The sequence below is a fragment of the Euprymna scolopes genome, chromosome 9, assembly GCF_053919585.1.
Source record: "Euprymna scolopes isolate OS-2025 chromosome 9, ASM5391958v1, whole genome shotgun sequence".
Taxonomy (NCBI): Eukaryota; Metazoa; Mollusca; class Cephalopoda; order Sepiida; family Sepiolidae; genus Euprymna; species Euprymna scolopes.
This window is the reverse complement of record NC_136490.1, coordinates 64208932-64234589: the sequence shown is the minus strand read 5'-3', so window position 1 is coordinate 64234589 and position 25658 is coordinate 64208932. Positions and strand designations below refer to the sequence as shown.

The 25658-nt window shown below is 36.0% G+C and overlaps 1 protein-coding gene across 1 annotated transcript in view; it reads right to left on the bottom strand.

Moving 5' to 3' along the window:
- Positions 1–1132: 1132 nt before the first annotated feature.
- Positions 1133–25658, bottom strand: part of LOC145284576 (uncharacterized) — a 103129-nt gene continuing 78603 nt past the window's right edge. Inside the window, exon 4 of the mRNA XM_080133490.1 lies at positions 1133–3692. Coding sequence (XP_079989616.1) covers positions 3051–3692 — 642 coding nt within the window. The 3' untranslated portion in view covers positions 1133–3050. The remainder of the gene's footprint in view (positions 3693–25658) is intronic.

Genomic DNA, 25658 nt, shown 5'->3' with positions numbered 1-25658 from the left:
CCTTTACAGAACCATATTTTGAAACAAATGTTTTAATTTTGTAAACGTATAGTTGAAAGAACAGTTTTTGTACTATTTAACATATACATGGAGAGAATGAGAGAATTCATACCTTTCCCAAGTTTTATTAGTTATTTTCAACTTATTTGATACCTAGGTGATACTGGATAAATCTGTGTGTGTGTGTGTGTGTGTGTGTGTGTGTGTGTATACATATATATATATATATGTATATATATATATATATATATATATGTATGTAGTCATCGACATACAGTCCTGTTTTGTTGTATCACAACTCATCAGTGCCGCTAGACTAGCACCTCTCCCCAGTCAAGGATTAAACCTAGAACCGTCATGTTGACAGTCAGCGGTTCTACCACTCGACCACGGAAGCGATGTCCGCAAATAACCTCGCTGAATGTCTATTTTAAGCAAACATCTGTCCACCACTTTTATAGTGCTCAAACCGCCTGTTTATAAACAAACAGCAAGCTTCGCATTTTTCAGCCAATTAAGTAGCGAGTGAGTTTATTTATGACAGTGCTCTACCCAAATATATATATATGTATATGTATATATTATGAAAATAATATTCCTCTGTGATGGGAGAAAAAAAAGCCAAGCCTAAAAGTATTTATATATTCATGAACGTTACATCTTTATTTCAGATATCATTGGGATGATTGATTTGAAGATGTACTCTTATTTTATCTTTTGCAAATCAATCATCTTAAGGAAGTCTTGAAATAAAGATGAAACATTGATGAATATATAAATAATTTTAGTTTTCTCTTTTTTCATTTTCCATATATGAAAATAAAATACATGATATGCCATAAAATGAAAGACATAAAAGAAAAACAAACACAGGAAGAAATAAAAATTGATCGAGAGATTGCCCAGTTTTGTTTGGATAAATGGGAAGATTATAGTTTTTGCTTTTTCGGAAGACATTTGTTGATTCAGATGAAACCAATCAATCTCTTGTTTGATTTTTATTTCTTCTTGTGTTAATTTTTTTTGCCTTTCTATTTTTCTATACATATATATAGAGAGAAAGCTAGAGGGAGAGGTGTATAAATTATAGGGTGGAACGATAAAATTATCGCCTCAGAAAAGACAACATGATTCCATTTCTGTTTGATGCAAACCGGCTTTCTTTTTTTTGTTGCAGGCCATCTACTAGTTGGCCAGTTGTGTACAAATCCCAAAAGCGATATAAGCTTTCTTTCATGTCTGAAAGTGACACAATATTCAACGAGCAAGATAAGAGATGTGCCGCTGTACAACTCATGCTCTCTACCGATCCAAGTTATGACAACAGGACCATTGCCAGCACCCTCAAAATGCATTGCTGGATTGTCACGAATAACAGGGACATGCCCAGGGTGATGAAAACAAAGTTTCCGGCCATGGTCATCAAGTGAGAGCTATATCATGTCACCTTACATCTTTGAAGTCGGTTTGAAAGTCAACACCAAACTGTACCTAGATGTGCTGAAGAGTGTGGTGATCCCCTGGTGCAATCGGGTGGCTGCAGACCCTGAATGTAGCAGCAGGGCACCGGTCCACAAGTCCAAAGAGACCCAGGCTTGACTTCAGAAGAAGTGCTACAACTTTGTACCCTTCTATTACTGACCCCCCACCACCTCACTCGATCTGAACCATATCGTGCTACTTCATTTGGTCATATGTCGAGAACATCACCAACATAACCTCCCACAGCACCAAAACCAACCTGATCGCCACTATCTGTTAAGCTCCCACCGGCGCTTGTGGAAAAGGCATGCTCCCAGTTCTGGACCAGTATCGAAGTGGTGATTGAGGCTGAAGACGGCTACATTGAATAGATGTCAGTTCTACTACATAATCAACTTACCTGAATTGATTTTTCAATAAAAGTTTTAAAATAAAGCTGTAGTGTTGTTTTTTTGAGGGTGACACTTTTATTGTTCCACTCTGTGTATAATTAATTTATTTAAAACCCTTTTAGAAAAATCTCACTTGGAGTTCTCTGTACAAATCTTTTGAAACTTGCAGAGAAAGGAGAAAGCTCAATATTTTTTCAGCTGATGAAATTAAAATCAATTCATATCAGTGTATATGGATAGAAAATAACATTTAAATCAAGTTGCAGGAGTCAGAATTTATGCACGTTTCAAAGCATCCTTTATTACTAAAACAACTGGCACAAGGCAAAAATATGGAAGTAACCAGTTTTTTTTTTTGTTTTTGGTCCCCCAACAAAAGGAGGGTGGATCTGTAAATTCACCCTTGCCCATTCATCTGTCGACACTTTTCTCTAAACACTAAACCTTGGAATTTTTTGAAATTTTGCACAAATCTTAAACATGATATGAGTAAAAAAGTAACAGAACGGATTTTCCGGGGAAAACTCTGATTTGCCCCCCTAGGGGTGCCTTTCGGGTTAAAATGGCTAAAATTGACATTTTTGTGCTTATTTAAAAAAATCGATGCCTTGGATTTTGATAAAATTTTCTGAAAAGTTGTAACTAACTGATTTCTGTATAATTTTGTTTGTCTATACTTCGCAATAACACTTGGGTGTGCGCCAGGAGTTCTTTTAGGGCTAATAAAAACACTCCATTTTTGGGACTATTTTACCATATTTGTCCCAAATTTTCTGTGTATGTTTATTTAGCAGTTTTGCATGGTGCTGAACTCAAATTTAAATATGTTAGGGCCTTGGGCACTTTTGGCAGGAAGAGGGGGCAAATGATGGACTTAGTCATTTATTTTTTTGCATGATGCAGAACTCAAATTTACATATGTTAAGGCCTAAAATAGCACCGTTTGTTCATTTTCACCAGGATTTGATGTCCCTTGAGGACTTTTGGGGCTAAATGGGGAGGGGAAGCAAATGCTGAACTTAGTCATTTTTTTTATGCTTCGTTCACTGTGCACTCACGGGGGACCATGCATGCTTCACTTGTTTTTTGTTTGTTTTTTTTTTTAATCCGTGATGAAGCAAAGATGCTTTTACTCAGATTCACTTTAAATCGTATATACACTTGTGTATTTGTGTTTCAGATATCGTTTAAAAATCTGTCGATTTTTCTTTGGAATTCTTCACTGAGCACTTTATTTTTAAGGTCTTTGTTTATGACTGGTATGTTTTCTTCGGAATTAGTTCCTGATACTAAACTCTGCAAATCCTGATCAACCATTTTCTCCAATGCTTCCAATTCAGAATAATCCATTGAGTCTAAATCCTCATTTGCAGAAACTGTCTCTTTAGGACTTTTACCAACAAACCCATTTCTAGATTTTTCTGGCCAATGGTTTTCACTTGCACCATTTGATTTCACTGATTGATCAGATTTATTAGGTTCAGTGACCGGGTTATCTTTTAAGGTATTGTTTATTTGATTATCAACAGCGTTTGGGGTCTGCCTCATTGCAGTGTCATTTTTGTATTCATTAAGGTTTTCTTGTTGATTTAAGTCTTGTTTTTTTTCTAAAGACTTCCTTCGTGTTGGAGATTGTATCGGATATTTTTTGTCCGACAGGGGGTGGGATTCTTGATCTGAAAATGGAACCCCAGAGCTAACAAGTGACATGTCTGCTACATCTGTTTGAGGAAGCTGGTTATTCATCTTCATAATGGATGGTTGGTTCTCCTCTGTGTTTTCCGGATTTGCTTCTGATTCTCCATTTTGTTGGGGGTTCTGTAAAGAGACAAACCAATGCAAAGTTAAATAACTTACTCATGAATGTTTATCGACTAACAAAATCTGTTTATATCATTTGAAAAGGAAACACACTTCCCTTTGTGGAACAAGGTCAACATAATTAATGGGGATGCAGGCGGAAGGTCAGACGACTCAAGGAGGCAACACATATGTAAAAAATTACCAAGTCTTGAGATTAGTAGCATTTGAGAGCCTCTAATTGTAGAGAAAATAAAACATTGTACACCCTGGAAATTTCGGCGATGAAAGGGGAATAATCCACTGTCGATTTTTATTAGTATTGCCTCCTCTTTGTCAACTAATTTTTTCACAGATACGAAACCATGGCCATAAAATAGAGACTAACTCAAAGAATACAAAAATCTCAACGGAGCCAATGACTTTTCTCTTTCCTTTTCCAAACAACAAACAACACTCAAATAACACTCAAGATGAGAACACTAGTCCGTTCAATACAAGTAATATAAACAATTCAGAATACAAGTAATAAAAAATTCAGAACTTTAATAACAAAATTTGATTATAATAATGAGTTACCACTTGCTAAGGCCAAAAGCCATTCGTGGATAAGGGGTAATGATTTCTTAATTTTTTAGATTAGGATTCATAATTTGTATTTTTTAGATTGTTCAGCTTGGGTGCTATTCTCACAACATTTCAGCTGATATAACCAACATTCTTCGGGTGTATCTTGTTGAATTCGGAAATCTTTATAGAATTCTTATAAGTATAAATAATAAGATCACCAACAAAAAAAGATCCACATACATGCATATAAATAAATGACAAAAAGTCTATATACCAAATGTCAAGATGTTGTCCACCTTACCATTTATTTCTTTCAACATGTTAAACATGTTCAATTCTTGACAGCACCTTTCATAGCGCAGAATCATTCATGTAATTATTATGTCAATTTTTTTAAATTTATTCCACCTTTAACTTATCAAAAGGAACTCATCAACTTTAAAAGAAAATAAAGAAATATGATTACAAAATTGGAAGAGAAGTTGCAATTGTTTTCTTTTAGTTATGCCATCTTGGAATTATACACACACACACACACACACACACACACATGTACACACACGTGTGTGTGTGTGTGTGTGGCACAATCATGTTGACACACCAGTTCTCACTAGATCACCGCAGTTAAGCAATGTCGAGCCTGGCTAGTACCAGATGGGTGATCATTTGGGAAGGCTAGGCGCTGTATGTACCATACCGAGTCGTAGAAATTTCCAGGTTAGTATCCGGAGCACATTAATTCACTGGGAGAGATGCATCTCCAGTCTTCGTTAAGATGTGCATCTAAAAGAAGGAAACTAATGTAAAAACCTGTGGTTTACTGTATACCCTATCCTGTGGCAGTCATCTGCACCGACAAAAATTAGCAGTAATATACCAAAAAGTGTGGGTGGTTCTACACAAAGCCTTCACCGCTATAAAAAATCATCTGTGTGGATTTCTGAGCAACTTAGTTGTTGTGCCAGAAGCTCACGTGTCGAATCGACAGGAGAGTCCATCATGTATAAATAGTAATATGTAGGAATAAGTAGTGATGGTGATACATAGTAAGACTGCACATTTAAAAGCAAGAATAGGTTTAAGGCTTCCAAAATTCATACTACCATTGTCCATAAGAAGCCATGGTATAACTAATAATGTATTAAGTAAAATTCAGTTCTAAGTGACATCGTTTTAGAAGTTACAGATTTTTTTTTTTTTTTACAAAAGAGTCACCATTTATCAAGGCTTAGAGGCCACTCGGGGATAAGGGTTAATAAGTGTACAGTGGTCAATGGGACAATGACGTAGTAATCGTTAGTAGTGGAAATTTGGTAAATTGGATTACTTAAGGGGGACGGATCCTCAAGAACTTATTTACGTTGGACTTGAAGACGACCATATTATAGTCAGACGGAAAGCAGGCAAACGGAAGAGAGTTCCACAGGTGTGTAGATCTAAGAAAGAAGCTTTGTTCATGGAATCTACGTTTAGGTTTAGGCACGGATAAAGAGTAGGGGGAATTATTGATAAGTGTTTTCAGCTAGACGAGTGTTTCTCATGCAAGTTTGGTGAGGTGGGACCATAGATTGGAGCTCAGATGAGCACTTGCTATGAAAATAATGATAAAGCAGAGACAGGCTCGTAACATCTCTTTTGTGAGAAAGAGGTTGCAGGGAAGAGAAAAGGGCATCCCCACTAGGCTACAAAGTCTATTTTGAACTCAAAGCAGCTCATGCCCAGATGTGACAACAGTACTCCATCCTTGGACATACCTGAATCAATGCTCAGTATGATGAGTGATGCTCAAAATACAATTGCAAATTACTTAAGATTTTTACTCAGTCGTGACTGACAGAATAAGAACATGCCAACACCATGGATTAAATAAGCGTGCTGTTCAAAATTCTGTAGAGATTTCCAAGTTCAACAGAAAAATTCCCCGAGTTTGACGAGATACACTCAAAAAAGGTCAGAGGTTACATCGACTGGAACATTGTGAAAATGACACTTAAGACGACAACAGTAGTCCGAATAAATCAACTGTTAACGAGGTTGCTAGTTTGGATTAGGAGAAGACGGACGGGACAAAATTTGATTATGTAAGAGAAGAATTTGACAGGTATTTCTTAACATTAAACTTAAAGGTTATCTTGTTGTAGTCTTCAGGTAAACAGTCTCACAGCAGTGTGTCCTACACATGAGAAGTTTTCGTCTTAGATGCACATAGGAATAATGTCTTTTCGTTTTAGATGAACACAGAAACAACGTAAAGTTTTTGTAGATTTTTTTTTAATATAAATTACCTTTATATATACTGTGTCAATCGCTTTATTGCAGATTAGTAAAATATCAATATTTCACTAAATATACGTCCCAACAAAATGAAAATTATATCATCAAACGACTCCTTTAAAGTTAGTTATTTCTAAAAATTTAATTCAAATTCATGCAATATTCACAACGTTATAACAGTTTATTCTTTATTGAAGAATTTCCACTGTCCATCGCTTTATTGCAGGTCTCTTAAAATTTTGTTTTAGTGCAAAAATACAACATCTTATCTTGTGAACTTTACTTTTTATTATATTTTTCTGTCAAAGAATAATAAACAAAAACATATCCTAGGTATGGGCCTCATATAAATTATTTATCGACACATCAACAATGTTTTAAATAACTTTAAACAACCTTTTGTCTCCAGAGAAAATCAATTCTTTGATCTTAAAAGGAGTCATCAACTATACTCCTCGACAAGACATCCTTTGAAGTAAATTGCTCTCCTCCCTCATAAACTCCTCTTTTTAATATTGACCAGAGATATTCGATGGGGTTAACACAAAGGTAATGTTGCTAGTCTCTCTCTTGTATTGCTATGTTCATGGTAAGTGTTTGACTGAACTCAAATCCCTGCCCCCTCCACTTTATGAAAAGTATTCATAGCTACAGCCCCAGCAACAAAATTTCATTTCTTTCTATCTTTACCAAAAGTCAAACGGAACTTCCATGAACAAAGTTTCTTTCCTAGAACACGCTATCTGTGGGTCAAGATACCACGAGTCTGCTTCCCAACCAACTACAGCATGGTCGTTTCCAAGTCTAATGTAAATAAATACTTTCTGACGCGTTCTTTTAGAAAATCAAGTTCTCTCATGTAACCATCTGCTTGTTCCACACACTATTTCCAATCCCCCCTCCTATGGTGGCGATCATCATCTAACCAACAATTCTTTTTTTTACACTTATCCTCGAGTGGCTCCAAAACCTTAATAAATGTTGAGTCAGTGTCGTGTGAAAGTACATGATTATAAAAAGAACACTAAATGAGGAGCATATGCAATGAAAGCAATGCTTAAATCAATCCAAATGGTGACAGTTAATTGTGTTGTATGCGTGTCTGACTATCTAATCTCATCTAGACATCAGCAATATTCTCCATGCAAGCCTTTCTTCATGTAATTTAGTTGTATACTTCAAGCCAATAGTCAGAAACTGATCAAAACGATAAAATGCTCGGCTGGTATGTTGCAGTCATGCTGAAAGATGACAATCTGCACAGCAAAAACGTTGGTTACACAAGCCTCCCCCAGATATGTATTTATTGATCTATTGGAAAAAAGAACTCTGCAATTGCATAATCAAATCTTCAGAAATCTGTCACGGTCTGATACCTACAGACCTCGCTTGGATTGGATGTTTTATGGTGTATCAACCCGTTCTGGGTTATTTACTGCTGATATGAGAGTTTAATTTATCTTCCCTATATATATATATATATATATATATATATATATATATATATATATATATATATATATATATATATATATATATATATATATATATAAAGAAGTTTTATCTGCTGTTTCAGAAAGATTTTCTTTCATAAAAGTCTACAATAATGGAGAAAAGCAAGTAGAAAGATTTAGAAAAATCCAGAAAGTCCAAGAACTTTACAGAACCTTCAAGAAGGATCGAGAGCGTTCTAGCATATTCTAATACTGTGTGGAGCTCTGTATAAAAGAGGTTTTCACACTAACTCTGCAACTGTTGGTTTGTCTCGACGTGGTGAGTTCAATCTCTGGTCTGTTGTGATTCCAATCGATAGAATCCTCTTTTTAACTTCCTGTTAACAAAAGTTCACATCTTTTGAAATATTTTTCTGACCAAAGATACCATGAATTAAAAATTTTGAGATTTCTTTTCGTGACTAATTAACTACTTCTTAGAATACTTTGAACTCCTTTTCATAATACCCGCATTCACTTTTCTAACATTAGGTTTAGCGATTTTGTTGTTAGCTTAAATAAAGATATTTTCGTATTTGTTTTTTGTGCATGCTAATGTGTGTGTGTGTATGTGTGTGTGTGTTTGTATGTGTGTGTATGTGTTAAGTAAAGCTTATATTTAAATCTCCTCGTTATTCTCATTTAATTTCTTATTTTGCTACACTTTCAACCACGTAACATTGCTAAAGCACATTAACTATTTAAGGCGATTCATTGCATATAATTAATCAAACATAAGTTTATACATAATAATTTTTTTTTTTTTTTTTTACAAAGGCATCACCACATTATCAAGGCCAAGAGGCCACTCAAGGATAAGGGTTAAAGAGTGTACAGTAGAAATTGGACAATATAGTAATCATTAGTAATGAAAATTTAGTAAATTTGATAACTTATATGGAACGGCTCATCAAGAACTTATTTACGTTAGACTTGAACACAACCATATTGTAGTCAGCCGGAAAGCAGGAAAACGGAAGACAATTCCACAGGCGTGCAGTTCTATGAAAGAAGCTTTGTTCATGGAATCTACGTTTAGGTTTAGGCACAGATAAAGAGTGGGGGGAATTATTGATAGTGTTTACAGCTAGACGAGTGTTTTTGGTGAAAGTTTGGCGAGGGAGGACCATAGATTGAAGCTCAGTCGAACACTTTCCATGAAAATAACGATACATAGACAAACTCGCAACATCTCTTCTGTGAGATAGAGGTTGCAAGGAGGAGAAAAGGACATCTCCTACGAAGCTACGAAGTCTATTTTGAACTCTATCAAGGCAGAACAAGTCCTTTCTAGCAGCTCCTGCCCAGATGTGGCAACAGTATTCCATCCTTGGACGTACCTGGCTCTTATATAGATAGAGAATAGCATCATTGTTGTCTCCCTTTTATATAGGGGCTTAGAAAGGACACAGCGAATATAAAATAAATAACGACAAATTTTAAATAATACAAATTTTAAATAATACAAATAATGTTTTAAAAAATACAAAAAATAAATCAAATTTAATTAAACAAAATATTAATACTGTCTCTACATGATTAAATTCAATGAATGACAATGATTTCTAAAACAAATTTAAACTTATTTCAATGCCCACTTGAGAGAACTTGAATATCTACTGGAGAGAACTTGAATTCCTAGGAAACACTATCACCGAGTGTATAGGGGTTTGTCAGGACAACCTGGTATGAAGATAATTTTCCCTACAAATAAACGGTAAATATTGAAAATAATAAAGTATTCACGGCTCAAATAAGATCTTCTCAGTATGGCTAACCAACACTGGCTTTTATGAGAAATGGCGCACGGTCTCCAAGTGATATTACATCAAGTAATAGCACGAAGCTAGGTTTTCCGTTATACTAGATGATTTCTTGTCCAGGAATGCAGCAAGAATAAGATACAACAAGAAAGATATATTATAACGTATTTCATTGCTCAATTGGGGAGAAGAAAGTTATGTTTGAACATTGATGGAACATTCGAATATCTATTTATTTATTATTCATTTATTTATTTATTTTATTCTGTATAAGATCTATTTTATTTGTATTTATTTAAGTCTATTAAATATGTGTTTATTTATTGTGTTTCTATTAAATGCGGTTTCGCGATGATTGAAACTGATTTGTTTCGGTTAAAGTTCCTGGGGTTATCTCTATATGAGATTAAAAATTTTTTTAAAAAACCCAAAACACAGCTGAGCTATTTTCTGTTGACACATCCTGTTGTAGATTCGTTCAAATAAGGTTTCTAACACCAAATTTTTTTTTCATTTATACCAAATAAGGCATATTACTACTTGGGTGTAAGGGGTTACTATTTGGGATCATGCCTAACAGAGGACTGTGGGGAATTGAGCAGCGAAACGTCTGTTTACATCACATTTAAACTTCAGCGGGTTAGTTTGGAAACAGAAAACAGGGATAGAATTACAAAGTCTAGCACTCTGAGGAAAGAAACTATTAGAGTAGAAGTCTTTTCGGCATCTAAGGATCTCTACAGTGAAGGGGTGGGATTTTTCTGCTTTTCAGGCTAGCCAGGAGTATTGGCGTCGAGGGGGCGCAAGTATCATAAGTTCATCAGAGCACATTCCATTAAAATACTTGTAAAACAGATACAGGCGCAATATTGCAGTGATGCGACTTGGAGGTTGGAGCTTCACCGATAGTGTGGTACCTATTAGATTTGAGACTCTTTTTTTGGGCCCTGTTCAAGAGTGAGAGACCAGTGGTAGATGCACCAGCTCAGATGTGGCAACAATACTCCGTGCATGGGTGAATGGTGGTTTTGTAAAGGTAAATGATACTCTCTGGTGTGAGTAATTTTCTAGCACGATAGAGGGAACCCACTTTCTTATAGCAGCTTTGACAATGTCGTCAATTTTTTTGTTCCAATTCATGTTGCCTGTGAATGTTGAACCGAGGAGTTTGAAGGATCAACTCTTATGTAGGATGTTATTTGTTTTTTTTTGTTTTTTTTTCTTTTTGTTTTTTTGACATGGGAGTCACCTATTATCAAGGCCCAAGGATAAGAGTTAATGAGCGTACAGTAATCACTGAAACAACAGCATATTAATAGTTAGTGGAGAAAATGAGGAAAAACCGCCATTTTGTTACCACCCATTTGTGGCCACATTCCACTTCAGACTGAAGGTCGTTTTCTAAAGTTTCTACCATTGTTTCGGATATGTGTACATCCTTTTTTCTCTCATGTTTGACAGAGTATGGTGTCATCAGAAAATATATCAATCTCAGATACAATTTTGCCAGGAAGTTCGTTCATGAATATCAGGAATGATAAAGGTCTAAAGATCAACCCCTGAAACACACCTGTATTAATATCATGTTTGAACGTACGGTCATCGAGAACCTGGATTTTTCTCTTGTCTTGAAAGGATCTGATTATATTAACGCATTTTTTCTGTTAATGGTAGGGCTCTTCTAAAGAAGATTCCAATAAGTTTTAAATTAAGCTATGTTCTTGGTGATACCTGGAGTGAAATTCACTCTGCTTAGAATGAGGTAGCTTACTTCACAAGAGGAATTTACTAGGGAATTAAATTCACAAGCGGTCCCCAGTCGCATGAATAATCTGGCCAGGGTACATGATGATGTTGCTTTTTAACGTCCTCATATATACAGCGCCTGTTATTCCCAAATAGCCACTCATCTGGTATTGACCACGTTCAGTGTCGCTTAACTTTAGTGATCTGATAGGAACCAGTGTGTTAACATGTTATGGTAGTCACTTTCCAGATTACAAAGAACACTTCGTCTTAATATAAAGACTAGGAGAATATGCCTTGCGTCGATAGGGTTAGGGTTAATCCACAAGTTAAGCGTACTTGACAGAGAGACTTACGTGCAGACACTTTCCTTATATTTGTCTTTTTTTTGCAATATATTTTGCTTCCACTAAATACTGAGTTGGGTCTTTCTTATGAACCTTAAGCAGTTCATAAGACAACATGATTATATAAATTTCATAGTCCACATCTGTATCCATTGTACAAACGATGTGCCGCTTAATAAGTAAGGTCTTGTTTGTGGATTAACCAACATTTACAGGCACGCACGCATATATGCAAAAAAAAACAATAAATAAATAATTGATCGAATCTTGACCTGGCGTTAGTCAACATGTCGATTCAAGACGGGGTTTATTTGCTATAGCTGAGCTTCCAGCAGGTGGTCTACGTGTACGTGACAGACGAACAGATACACGCACTTCGCTCAGCCGCTGATCGATTTCGAATAAAACCATTGGTGATTTTCATGTTCTGCTCTGTTGAGTAACATCACCAGAACGACTTCACTTAATATTCAACGCTCGTTAACGGACAACTTGACAATCTTTATTTAATTGCAAAGCGTGTAAAGAAAAGGACAACAACAGCATTGGGTGATCAGTTAAAAGCAAAGACAACATATCTTTGTACAGTTCAAAAGTAAAGAATGGGCTTACAGCTGCGAGAAGTGAGCATTTCTGATGTAATGGATTTGCAACTGATAACATGATTTGGCAAGAGAATGGTTCATTTGTTGCTTGGCAAAGTTAGAAAAACGTTGAAAAAACACGCAGAAGATATAAAGGATAACGTGTATTAAATTTAACAATAATATAAAAAGTCTTTGCAAAAGTAATTGTGTTTGCAAATTAAGCTAACCAATTATAATGTAAAAAAAAAGCTCTTTAACGTCCAAGAAAATGGACGACCTATGAATATTCAAACTCAATTTGTTATATTCAAATTAAGGAAGAGAATTTTCCTTATTTGTTGATTTATCGGTCTCCCATTCAAAAAGAGGAATAATAACTTTGTTTTTTTTTTATTTAACCTAGAAATATTAAGTGCATATTGATTGGTCAAGGAAAATCGTCTTTGCCAAGCAAATAGGGTCTTAACGATTGTTTTATTTTTTATTTGTTTTTATTTGTAATTTTTTTATTGGTTTTATTTATTTATTCATTTATTTATTATTCATCCATTTATTTATTTTATTCTGTATACGATCTATTTTATTTGTTGTTTGGTTGGTTGTTTTACGGCATATCAACCCTTTTCAGGTTATTTAATGCCGAATCCAGTGATTTTGAAGAAAATTTTTTAAATAGAATATATTTACTTTTTTTCAAGTCGGTTTCTATTTAACCCATAGTTGGGACCCTAACAGGTACTACCACTCCGGGTCAGAGTAAACCTGGGAGCAATGGTAATTAAAGGGTGGCTCCACACTCCCCAAAGCCCGCAAGCTGGGGCCTCACCATCGGATAAAGTTTAAGGTCATATCCAGGACCTATTTTATTTGTATTTATTTATGTCTATTAAATAAGTGTCTATTTATTGCGTTTCTGTTAAATGCGGTTTCGCGATGATGGGAACTGATTTGTTTCGGTTAAAGATATAAAAAAAAAAAGAAGAAAATGAAGCTGGTCCATTTTCTGTTGAAACATTCTGTAGGAGATTCGTTCAAATAAAGTTTCTAACACCAGATTGAAAATAGAGAAGGATCCTTATGGTGGTTGGTGCTTGACTGAGTACTTTCAGTCTTTCAAGAAATCATCCTCAAACTCGTGTGAATTGTAAAGATAGAGTTATACAGTGATTTTATGATAAAGTATCAGAGGTCACATGAAAATGTAGTAAATGGAGAGAATGAAAGTAAACACCAACTACCAACATCATTATGATGCCTTCCTTAACCAATTAAAATATGACCTTAGAAAACTTAACCAATTAAAATATGACCTTAGGAAACTTAACTAATTAAAATATGACCTTAGAAAACTTAACCAATTAAAATATGACCTTAGGAAACTTAACCAATTAAAATATGACCTTAGGAAACTTAACTAGCGACTCAAACGTTTACACTTTGTAATATATTTTCTCTGAATACAATTTAGAATTTTCCATATGTTGAATAAAGCTGTAATAGCGTTGCATCTGACAAATCGACGTTTGTTTCTGACCAGCTATTTATGCCTTTTTATCTTTGCTTTAAAAAATGTAATTCGATTTCATTTCTTTTATAGACCGACAATGAAGATTTTTTTTAATGAAGGAATTTCTCGTTTATGACATAAAATTTATAAAAATAAAATTTTACACTGCTCTGCCTGTATCCGATCCCATAAAGGCTAATATCTTTTACAAATAAATATGACTTATTTATTTTTTTCAAATTATTTTTATAACACACAAATATTTACACGTGCATTTCAAGTACCGGAAATAAAAAGGCAGTTTCACTCCGGCGGTTATTGAAACTATGCGTCTATCTTTTTGTCTTTGATTCTTTTTTCTTTTGCCTTTGTTTCAGCCTCGCGAGCCGAGCCTATGGCATTACACTTTTCATTGGAATGGTACAAACGTTTTATTTATTAATCATGCAAAATAAATTTGAAAGTGTGCGCATAGTGTATTTTTATGGCAAGTTTATTATTGTTCATTAAAACATGGCATTTTATTACCTATTTTTGCATAGAACAATAACGAGAAAATATTAACACACTAGAATCACATCTGCCGAAATACAAACACAATATATCTGCATATATTATAACGATTTAAGCAGCAAGTATAGACCGCTCAATGAGAGCTACCCGGATGTCGTACAGAGACGACTCCCCACGGACTTACTAATCTTCCTGTATCACTAACCCTGTTCTGGATATAAATGCTCTTCGTATTCTCACCAGTCGTCGTATTTTCCTACTTTCACCTTTACCGACTCCACTAAAATGGCGACAAGGATGTAAAAAAAAAAAAATTTTTTTTTAAAAAAGAACTCACGCGCAAAAACTTCAACTTTCCATCTGTACGAAATAGTCAATTGCAAACTCTCTAAGTTACAACGCAAAATCTCAAAAATTCAACGACGAAAAACTGCAACATACAAAAGAAGTCTACACTTAAATTTATCTACTCAAAGAAATTGTAAGTGGATTTTTTTTCCTGCTTGCTAGAAAAGAAGAAGAAAAAAAAGAAATCTTGATTAATTTGCCGTAGAACGGGTCGACGCAATTGTTTATGCAAATTACATATGGGCTTTATGTTGAAGATTTTTTTCTCTGTTACGGAAATTTCGGGAAATGAATTCTTGTTTTATGACAAAGTGGTTATTGTGATCGACTAGTTGTTTGTTTGAACTATACCGAGAGATGACAAGGAAAAGAGACAGTGTGAAAAAGGCAAATATTCTTTTTACGGGCTGGGAAGCCATTTTTTGTTTTGATGACTTAAAAAAAAAAGAATCTGTTTATTTTTTTCGTCCAACCCATTTCTTTTTTTTGCAACGGCATGCACGGACACCGAAAGGAAATGATACTTTCTATTTTTTTTTCACCTGTCAATTTTTTAAAACACTTTAAAATAAAGACTCTTTTCGGTTGGTTAAACTTTTTCTCGCCAGCGGAGTGAGAAAAATACTGCCCGCATAACGATATCTATTATTGAAAACTGGAACTCGGAACAATTTCTTTTTTAACCGTAACTTTGCTGAACACCAGTCCACTTGTATATTTTACATTGTATGTGTTATATCGTATATTTGATGTTATATCGTATATTTTACATTGCATGTTTAATATTGTATATTTTATATTTTATTGTATATTTCATGTTGTATATTGCATGGTGTATGTAGTATATTGTACTATTTTTTTCTCTACGGTAAAACAAATCTGTCCTCATTTCTGAACTATTGGCATATCAGACAAGAGGAACACGTGTCAACGAGAAAATAAGTGTATGCAAAATGAGTCTAAAATTTTTGCATTTCTGCTACAGCTACTGAAGAGTATACTAGTCCATAAATTCTAAAAGTTTTCCCTTGTTGTGACTTTCGTTTAAGTTATAAATACTCTTAAAAGAATTTTTTAGAAATTCTCTTTGAGAAAATAAAATAAAGACACAATGGAAGATGTGAAAGAGACGATAGCCCGTCTAATTGAATTTCAAATGGACCAGCAAAGAAGAGCTGACGATAGACTACAGCAAGCAGAAAAAAGAATGATCCAAATGCAAAAGAGCTGATGACAGATTTTTTGTATTGCAAACAGAGCAGAAAGAGAGAATTGAAGCACTACTCCATGTCTTAAAGAATAAGAATCAAGCTACAGAGAGCGATACAGCGTTTTCCCAGATTGCGGTACTAAGTACAATAAATAATTTCACCTACTGTCCTGAAGAAAATCAAACAGTTGAAACGTATTTCAGACGGTATGAAGATCTGTACAATATCGACTGTGGAAATTGGGCAGGGCAAAAAGATGTCCGTTTGTTACTCAGCAAATTAGGGGCTACGGAACGCGACAAATTTGACTATATCTTGCCACAAGACTAGCGATCTGACGTTTACGGAAACCGTTAAATGGCTAACTGAACTATTTAGTTCAAAATCGCCACTGTTCCATAGACGGTAGACATGCTTGGACCTTACGAAAAAAAGACGATGTGAACTACTTGACTTTCGCCTCAATTGTTAACAAACACTGTGACGATTTTAAATTGTCAGAATTGAGTGCCGATGATTTCAAGTGCCTCATATTCGTCCAGGGGTTAATTTCGACAAGAGACTCTGAGATCCGGTGAAGAGTTTTGTCAAAACTGGAAAGTGAACCAGGTTTAACTGTACAAAAGCTGGCGGAAGATTGCCAAATAGTCATTAGTATCAAGAATGACTCAAAGAACACCGAAGAATCTGGTATTGCACACATAAAGAACATACAGAGAAGAACTTAGGGGTACTCTCCAAAAAACAAAACGAAAACTAAACGCTATCTTCCACTTAAGCACAAAAGACAAGGTACCCAGAAGGCTTCAACCCCTTGTTTTCGCTGCGGAAACTTGCATTGGTCTAAGGATTGCCTTTTTCGTACAAAAGAATGTTTTAATTGCAAAAAAACTAGGTCACAAAAGCTCACACTGCAAATGGCAGAAGAAAAGTAAAATTCGGGTTCAACAGACGAGAATGAACAAGAAAGACGAAAATAACAGTCGAAAATACGTCCTAGTTAGAATTTTAAACAAGGACGTTAAATTACAGTTAGACTCAGGGTCGGACATCGATAATAAATTTACAGACGTGGAGAAATTTAAATAGGCCGACTATGCATAAAACTGGCGTCAGCAAAAACGGTAACTGGAGAAAAAATAAATTTTGAAGGAGAACTAACTACAAATGTAACTTTTAATGGTACAACGAAAAAACTTAAATTATTTGTGCTCAAGAACACAAAAACTTTGGTTGGGACCGATTGGTTTCAGGAATTCAATCTGTGGGATGGTACCGATCAACACCTTTTGCCAAAAAGTAGAATTATGTTCTACAGAAAAACAGGAACTTAAATTGGATCTAAAAAAGCTTTTTCCTGAATTTTTCTCAGCGGGCTTGGGTAAATGTAGGAAAGCAACAACCAAATTTAAACTGAAATCAAATGCAGAACCAGTTTTTAGGAAAAAAAAAAGAACGTATCATTCGCTTCGCTTGAGAAAATTAATGAGGAACTTGGCAGACTAGTCAAGACGGGCATCTTATCAAAAGGGGAATTCAGCCAATGGGCAGCTCCTACCGTGTATGTCAAAAAGAAATCGAAGGAAATCCGCGTTTGCGCTGACTTTTCGACTGAGCTAAACGCCGTCTTGAAAGACTACCATTATCCACTGCCTAGTCCCGAGGAGATTTTTGCAAAACTGAACGGAGGTAAGATCTTCTCTAAGATCGATCTCAGTGAAGCTATCTTCAGATTCCGGTTGAGGAAATTAGCTCAAAGCTACTTTGCATAAACACCCACAGGGGTTTATACAAATCTGAGAGATTAGCATTTGGAGTTAAGGTTGCTCCGGTGATTTTTCAAGAAATAATGGGCACTATGCTAGACGGACTCGATTTCGCAACTGCATACTTGGACGATATAATTATCATCAGCAAATCCAAGGAACAACATAGAGAGCAGATACTAAAAGCATTTTCACGGATACAGGATTTCGGTTTCAAAATTAAAGAGGAAAAGTGCACATTTTTCCTAGAAGAAATTAAATACCTAGGATACATAATTGACAAAGAAGGAAGGGGACCAGATCCTGACAGGACAACTGCAGTAAAGAACATGCCATCTCCCGGAAACATCACAGAACTACAAAGCTTTCTAGGACTGGCCAACTATTACCAGTCATTTATTCCCAACATGCATAATCTTCGGGTCCTACTTAACTAACTTTTGAAGAAAGACAATACTTGGGAATGGACATCTGAATGCCAGGAGGTATTCAATAAAATAAAAACTGCACTGACGTCCATCCTATCTCTTACACATTACAATCCAGAATTATGTATCATAGTTGCCATAGGCGTTTGCATACTACACAGAATGCCGGATGGAAGCAAGAAACCAGTGGCAAATGCGTCACGCACGTTATTACCTTCGGAAAAACATTACTCGCAGATCGAGAAGGAAGCCCTCGCAATAATATTCGCAGTAACAAAGTGCCATCGTTATTTGCATGGAAGATTTTTTAATTTGCAAACTGACCATAAACCGCTCCTAACTATCTTCAGATCGAAGAAAGGACTACCTGTGTATACAGCAAACAGATTGCTGAGATGGGATAGGATCTTACTTAAGTTAGAATACCTACCCTCACAAAAAATTGGTCATGCTGACGGATTGTCAAGGTTAATTCCAAGTCAAAACGAACCACTAGAAAACACCGTGATCACTTCTTTAAAAAACGACAGCGAGATCAAGAATCTGATATTTAACGTGATTAAAGAACTACAGGAAATAAAATACGAAGCCCAAGAAGACGAATACATTTTCTTCACAAAGCAGAAAATCATGGAAAAACATCGACAGATAGTGGACATTTTCTCCTTGTGTGACAACGTATTAGTATATAGTGAAAAGTTGGTTATACCCAAGACTACAGAAATGAATACTAAGAGACTTTTACACAGGACATCCAGGGAAGAGCTTTATGCGGAGTTATGTATACTGGCCAAATATGGATTTAGACATCTCGAATTTGGATTCTTGCAAGGGTTGTTCTCTAGCAGCTAAAGCACTACCAATCACCTACAAACCATGGCCAAAGACAGACCAACCTTGGTCGAGAATACATGTGGATTTCGCAGGACCAGTGGAGGATGTCTATTACTTGATTGTAGTAGATAGCTATTCAAAATGGCCAGAAGTGCTCAGGTGCAAGAGACCCACAACAGGGGTCACTATCTCTTTCCTCCATGAACTTTTTGCCCGATTTGGCGTTGTCGATTGCTTAGTCAGCGACAACGGGACACAGTTCATATCAACTGATTTTGAGGAATGCTGCGACAGTTTTCAAATAAAACACATAAATATGCCTCCGTATCGTCCAACATCAAATGGACAGGCGGAACGTTTCGTAGACACTTTGAAAAGAGCATTGAAGAAAGCTTCGGGAACATCTTCAGATAAGGCCTTACAACAGTTCTTACAGGTTTACAGGGTCACACCGAGTCCGAATACCCCTGGAGAAACCTCTCCTGCAGAGACCATGTTTGCACGAAAAATATGACCAGTATTCGAAAAAATACTGCCAAAACAAGCAAATTCAGACAGGACTACTACCGTTCCCACAAAAAAGTATGACCTAGGAGAAAAAGTTTTCTTTAAAGTATACAGAAACAATACATCGTTTTGGGAACAATTAACAAAAGAATTGGAAACACAACCTACATCGTTCTAGGCCCTACCACCACTCACAAGAGACACATGAATCAAATTAGACGTCGTCGTAACGATGGCAAAGACACACCTCAAGTCGAGGAAGAAGCTAACGATACATTATATGATACGTTCGATATCGAGCCTCCCCAAGCAAACAGCGCCGATCAACAAGGAAGAGAAATGTTACTGAACCCCTTATCATCGATTCAAAAAAGAAAAAATATTAACGTTTTTTCCCCCGGAACAAAAAAGCGTGTTGTGGAGACATACACACCCTTATAATCATTAAGATGGACTTATCCATTAGCCATATAATATAAGCAGCAAGTATAGACCGCTCAATGAGAGCTATCCGGATGTCTTATAGAGACAACTCCCTACAGGCTAACTAATCTTTCTGTATCACTAACCCTGTTCTGGATATAAATGTTCTTTGTATTCTCACCAGTCGTTGTGTTTTCCTACTTTCACCTTTCCCGACTCCATTATTATTGTTATTGTTATTATTATTATTATTATTATTATTATTAGTAGTAGTAGTAGTAGTAGTAGCAGCTGGGAAGAACAACACTGATTAGGAAAGATCCTGCCAATAATTATAGACCAATTACATGTCTGCCATGTTGAAACTGTTGACTGGAATATTTGTGGAGAAAATTTATGAACATCTTGAGAGCAATGGTGTTTTTCCTGACGAACAGAAGGGGTGCCGGAAAGGCTCGAGAGGTACCAAAAAGCAACTGCTAATTGATAAAGCATCAATGCAGGATGCGAAGAAGAGTAATCTGAGCATAGCATAGATCGATTACAGAAAGGCTTATGACATGGTTCCTCATTCATGGCTACGTGAAACATTATTGTATGAAGGCTGCTGAGATTGTGGCAGGGCTTTTGGAGACAAGTATGGCTTAATGGAAAACGGTGCTGACAGCAAACAGAGGAGATGGGACAGATTGAGATCAGACGTGGAATATTTCAAGGGGATTTGTTATCGCCACTTTTTTTTTGTAATGATAATGATACCACTGAGCATCCTCTTGAAGAGAGAAAAACTGGGGTATAACTTTGGATCTGGTGACAGACACCTCAACCATCTACTGTTTATGAATGATTTGAAAATAGTCGGTAGAAATGAAAAGGAAATCGAGAGTCTGGTAGAACTTGTGGGGATATACTCAGAAGACATTGGGATGGAGTTTGGGATTAGTAAATGCACGATGCTGGTGATGAAAAGAGGAGTAAGTTCATTTGAATGGAATAGTGCTGCCAAATGGAGAAATCATGAAAGAAATAGAAGATACAGGATATAAGTATTTGAGAGTGTTGGAGGGTGTAGAAGTATCTTAGAAGAGTGAAACTAATTGCACTTTTGAGATACAGTGCAGGAATTTTAGAATGGTCTGACAAGGATTTGCATGCCATGGATATCAAAACAAGAAAAGTTTTAGCAATGTTTGGTATATTTCACATTCGAAGTAGAGTAGCAAGGCTGTATCAAAAGAGGAAAGGTGGTGGGGGAGGATTGAAAAGTGTAAAAGATTGTGTTAGAACCGAGGAGATGTCGTTGAAAGAGCATGTGGTTAGAAGTAAGGAGTGGATGCTTAAGGTTGTGGCCAATGCAATGGATGTATGTGAGACCAAGGCTGATTATGTGGAACGTATGGATAGAGAAAGGGCAGAGGAACTGGCTAGGAAGAAAATGCATGAAAGGTTCTTCTAGGATATAGCAGAAGTGGCTGATGAAAGATCATGGCAATGGCTTAGAGCTGGGTATCTGGCTAAGAGTACTGAAGCTTTTGTTTGTGCAGCACAAGAGCAGGCATTAGGAACACGATTGTTCAAAAAAGTGGTTCTAGGAGAAGAAGTTGCTGGAGAATGTCGGATTTGTGGTAAGACGTCAGAGTCAATTGTACACCTTGCAGCAGGCTGTAGTGGACTGGCCCAGAGAGAGTACCGCAAAAGACATGATCGCATGGGACTCCGGATATATTGGGAGATGTGTAAGAGGGTTGGGGTGAAGTGTGCTGGAAAGTGGTTTGAAGACGTGCCTGATGAAGTGAGAACAAGTGAGGATGGAAATGTAGAGATATGGTGGGACAAAAGTGTCATAACGACCAAGCAATTGGAACATAATCATCCGGATTTGGTCGTCATTGACAAGGTCTCAAAAAACTGGCAGATTGTAGACTGTTCAGTACCCTGGGACAGGAATGTGAGAGAGAAGGAGAATGAGAAGTGGAGCAATTATGCTCCATTGGTCTTGGAGATAAGGCATATACACGGGGTTAAAACATGAATAATCCTGGTCGTAGTTGGTACACTAGGAGTAGTATCAAGTCGTCTGGAAGGACAATTGAAAAAAACTACAAATCCCTGATGTTTCAGACCTTTGCAATTGTAGGTACCACCTTAGGAAAACTCTTAATCTTTGAAGCTCCTGATTTGAAGCCGGGATTAAGGGAAATCCTCTGGAAATGAATCTCATCCTTTTCCAGAGAGACGTTGATAAACGAAATCAGAATTATTATTATTATTATTATTATTATTATTATTATTATTATTATTATTATTATTGGCTCACGCGGAGCTTTCACACAGGTCATCAAAGATCTCTCCTTGAAACCAACCTGTGGTGTTCCCTGGAAGCTGAGTGACAACAAGTCTCCTCACATTTCCAGTACTCTCCACCTCTTTCGATAGTATTTGCAGATAAATTTGCATTATCGCAACAGCTGTTTGCCATTGATTTCTCATTGGCAGCGGCTATTGGTCTTTGCTGGGATTTGAGTGGCAATAAGCCTCCCCAATGTCTCAGTTCTCTACGCACTTATCTAGCAGAGATCTGGTCGCTGCTCTCTCCTCTGTCTTTCCTTCCTCCTTGACTCTACTTGGCTGTTTGGCTTCGCTTTTTTTTTTTAGGGGGAGAGGGGCAGTGATGTGGTAATAGGGGGATTGAGGTTGTGTTAGAGAACTTATAGATATGCAGCTTCAATGTTCTTAGTTCCATGTGGCGTTTTATGTTTTGCCTCTGCAGCAGTTTGTCTGATCCGCGCTTGTTGCTCCTGTGTCTTAATCTCTACATTCAAGGGTTTTCCTTAATATTTCAGCTATTTTCATTATTGTTGTTCGTTGTATTTTTCAAGTCATTCCTTTGATTCCAATTTCTCACATTCTTTTTTCAAAGTTTTTGGGATTGTTCCTAGTGCTATTATTATCGGCTCACATGGAGCTTTCACACAAGTCAACAAACGATCTGATTGGAAACCTGTGGTATTCTCTGGAAGCTGAGTGACAACAAGTCTCCCCAGACGTCCAGCTCTCTCCACCTCCTTCGATAGCATTTGCAAATGAATTTGCATCATCGCAACAGCCATTATTATTATTATTATTATTATTATTATTATTATTATTATTATTATTATTATTATTATTTGTACACACTACAAGTTCTCACATAGCCATTATAAGAGATATTATTTAGGTGTATCTTGTCAAACTTGGGAATCTATCTGTCAAACTTGGAAGTCCGCACAGATTTTCAAACAGAACTATTTATTTAATCCATATGGGGCAGCATCCTTTCATTCCACCAGCCATAACTGGAGAGAAATCCTAAGTAATTCGTAATTATATTCTAAATATCACTTACACTGAGGATTGAACTGTCAACTTCCCACAGAATGTCCTTTACAAACTGAATTTTACCAAGCACGTGCTGTTTCCCGAGTTTGACAAAAGATTCTTTAATTCGACAGGATACACCTGAAGAAGGTAGGAGGTTATATCTGCCGAAACGTTGTGAAAAAAACCCACACAAACTGAAAACAGTAATTCGAATAATTATCAATCTTCATTTTAAAAAATCGGAAACCTAATTCTGTTAATACTATAGGTCTGTATAACCTGCCAGCAAACATATCAGTGTGGCTAAACCCGAAATTCAGTCACTGGCGCCAACTGACCTACAGGAATTTTGTTTTATTTTAATTTAATTCTTTTCCTTCATAAATTCTTATCTCATAATTACATAAATTAAAAAATGTTTTATTCTGTAGACCTCTCCATATTCTGATTATACTTGAAACACAATAACTGGGGGTGAGTTGAACCGGCTCGGTCCATCATCACCAATGTATCGCTCATAAAGGTCGATGAATCCTGACGATTTAAAATCAACAATTGTCATCTTTAACCGCTCACTGTCTCAACAACCAAGTCCGTATATTACAGGGACCTATGTTGTGTTCTAGGTCATCAGCCACGTTTTTTCACTGGATAATGCATCGGGTTTTTCCCCAATAGTATAGTGGAGCTGGGGCAATTGCTTCATGGATGCGATTTATGACACATATTATTGACTAAATTGTTACGTTCACGGAAACAAATCTAACTGCAGCATTAGCACATATCTTAATGCCCACGCATCAATCAACCTGTTGAAAAGTGGAAATCATTGCCACCACAACCACCACTTATGTGACAACACATCCATGTACGCACACAGAGGCAATCCTTCTCTCTCTTTCTCTCTCTTCATCTCTCTCTTTATCTCTAACATATATACACCTATTTTAACTCACATACACATTCATACATATACGCTTACTATCTTACTCACATCCTTGTACATGCAATTCCCTCAATCTTACACACTGTCTCTCTCTCTCCCTTTCTCTCTGTCAGTTACGCCTCTCTCCCCCCTCAATTCTTATTTTAGATGGGATAATACTTATAGAATATTACTGCCAGTAATATTTTGTAAATCTTACAATTGCAGGTTTCCATACCAGCTGATTGTTGGATAATTTTATCCTGAAGAATATATATATATATATATATATATATATATATATATATATATATATATATATATATATATACTAGCAAAAGTACCCGTCGTTGACTGGGTTCAAAAACAGTCTACAGAAAATGGATTCTAATATATGAAAGTATGATAGGTTATGAAAAGGAAGAGTTGTAAAGAGATAGCTTCGAATTTGGGGGTATCAAAACCAAAGCAAAATATGATGAAAGTAAAAATAAAATAGATAAACCCCATAATTTATTATACCATACATGTTCACACTGAAACACTTATCACAATATTCTGTGGATCTATATTAAAAAAAAACCTTGTTAAACTTTGTGACATATTTCCATTCTATGGAGGTCAGGCGCGAACGAACACCCCATAATTTTATTATACCATATTTCTTCAAACTGAAACATAATCATCAAAGTATACTTACGCAGATAGATATGAAAAATCTTTATTAAAGTTTGTGCCTATTTCCATTCTATGGAGGCCAGGCGCGAACGCAGACCCCCCAATTTTATTATACCATCCCTATTTAAGTTAAAACATACTTATCAAAAATACATCTATATCAAAAACACTTGTAAACGTTTTTTTTTTTATTTTTAAATTTTTTATTTCCATACTTTGTGGACCAGGCACGAACGCAGACTCCACAATTTTAATGAACCACCGTTCTGATCAAACATGCCCATTTCTGTGTCTCAATACATCTTCTATCATTATATGTAATCAGATTTTTATAATAGTCAACCATATAGGAGCCTATTTGTGGCCAGACACACACACAGACATTCAGCTTTATATATATATATATATATATATATATATATATATATATATATATATATATATATAGAGAGAGAGAGAGAGAGAGAGAGAGAGAGAGAGAGGGAGAGAGAGAGAGGTTGTCTAAAAAAATGTAATCATACTTCGAATCGTCTTTGCACTTCAATGGTGTTTCCGGTCGTCTAATAACGTTTCAAGACAAACCTCCTCTCCTTGCTGTGAGTAGAAATAACAAAAATTTTATGCTTAATTATCCATCTATCGTATTTTTTTATTTTTCTTCTGATTTTTCTTGCACTAACATCCAAAATAATTAATACATGTTT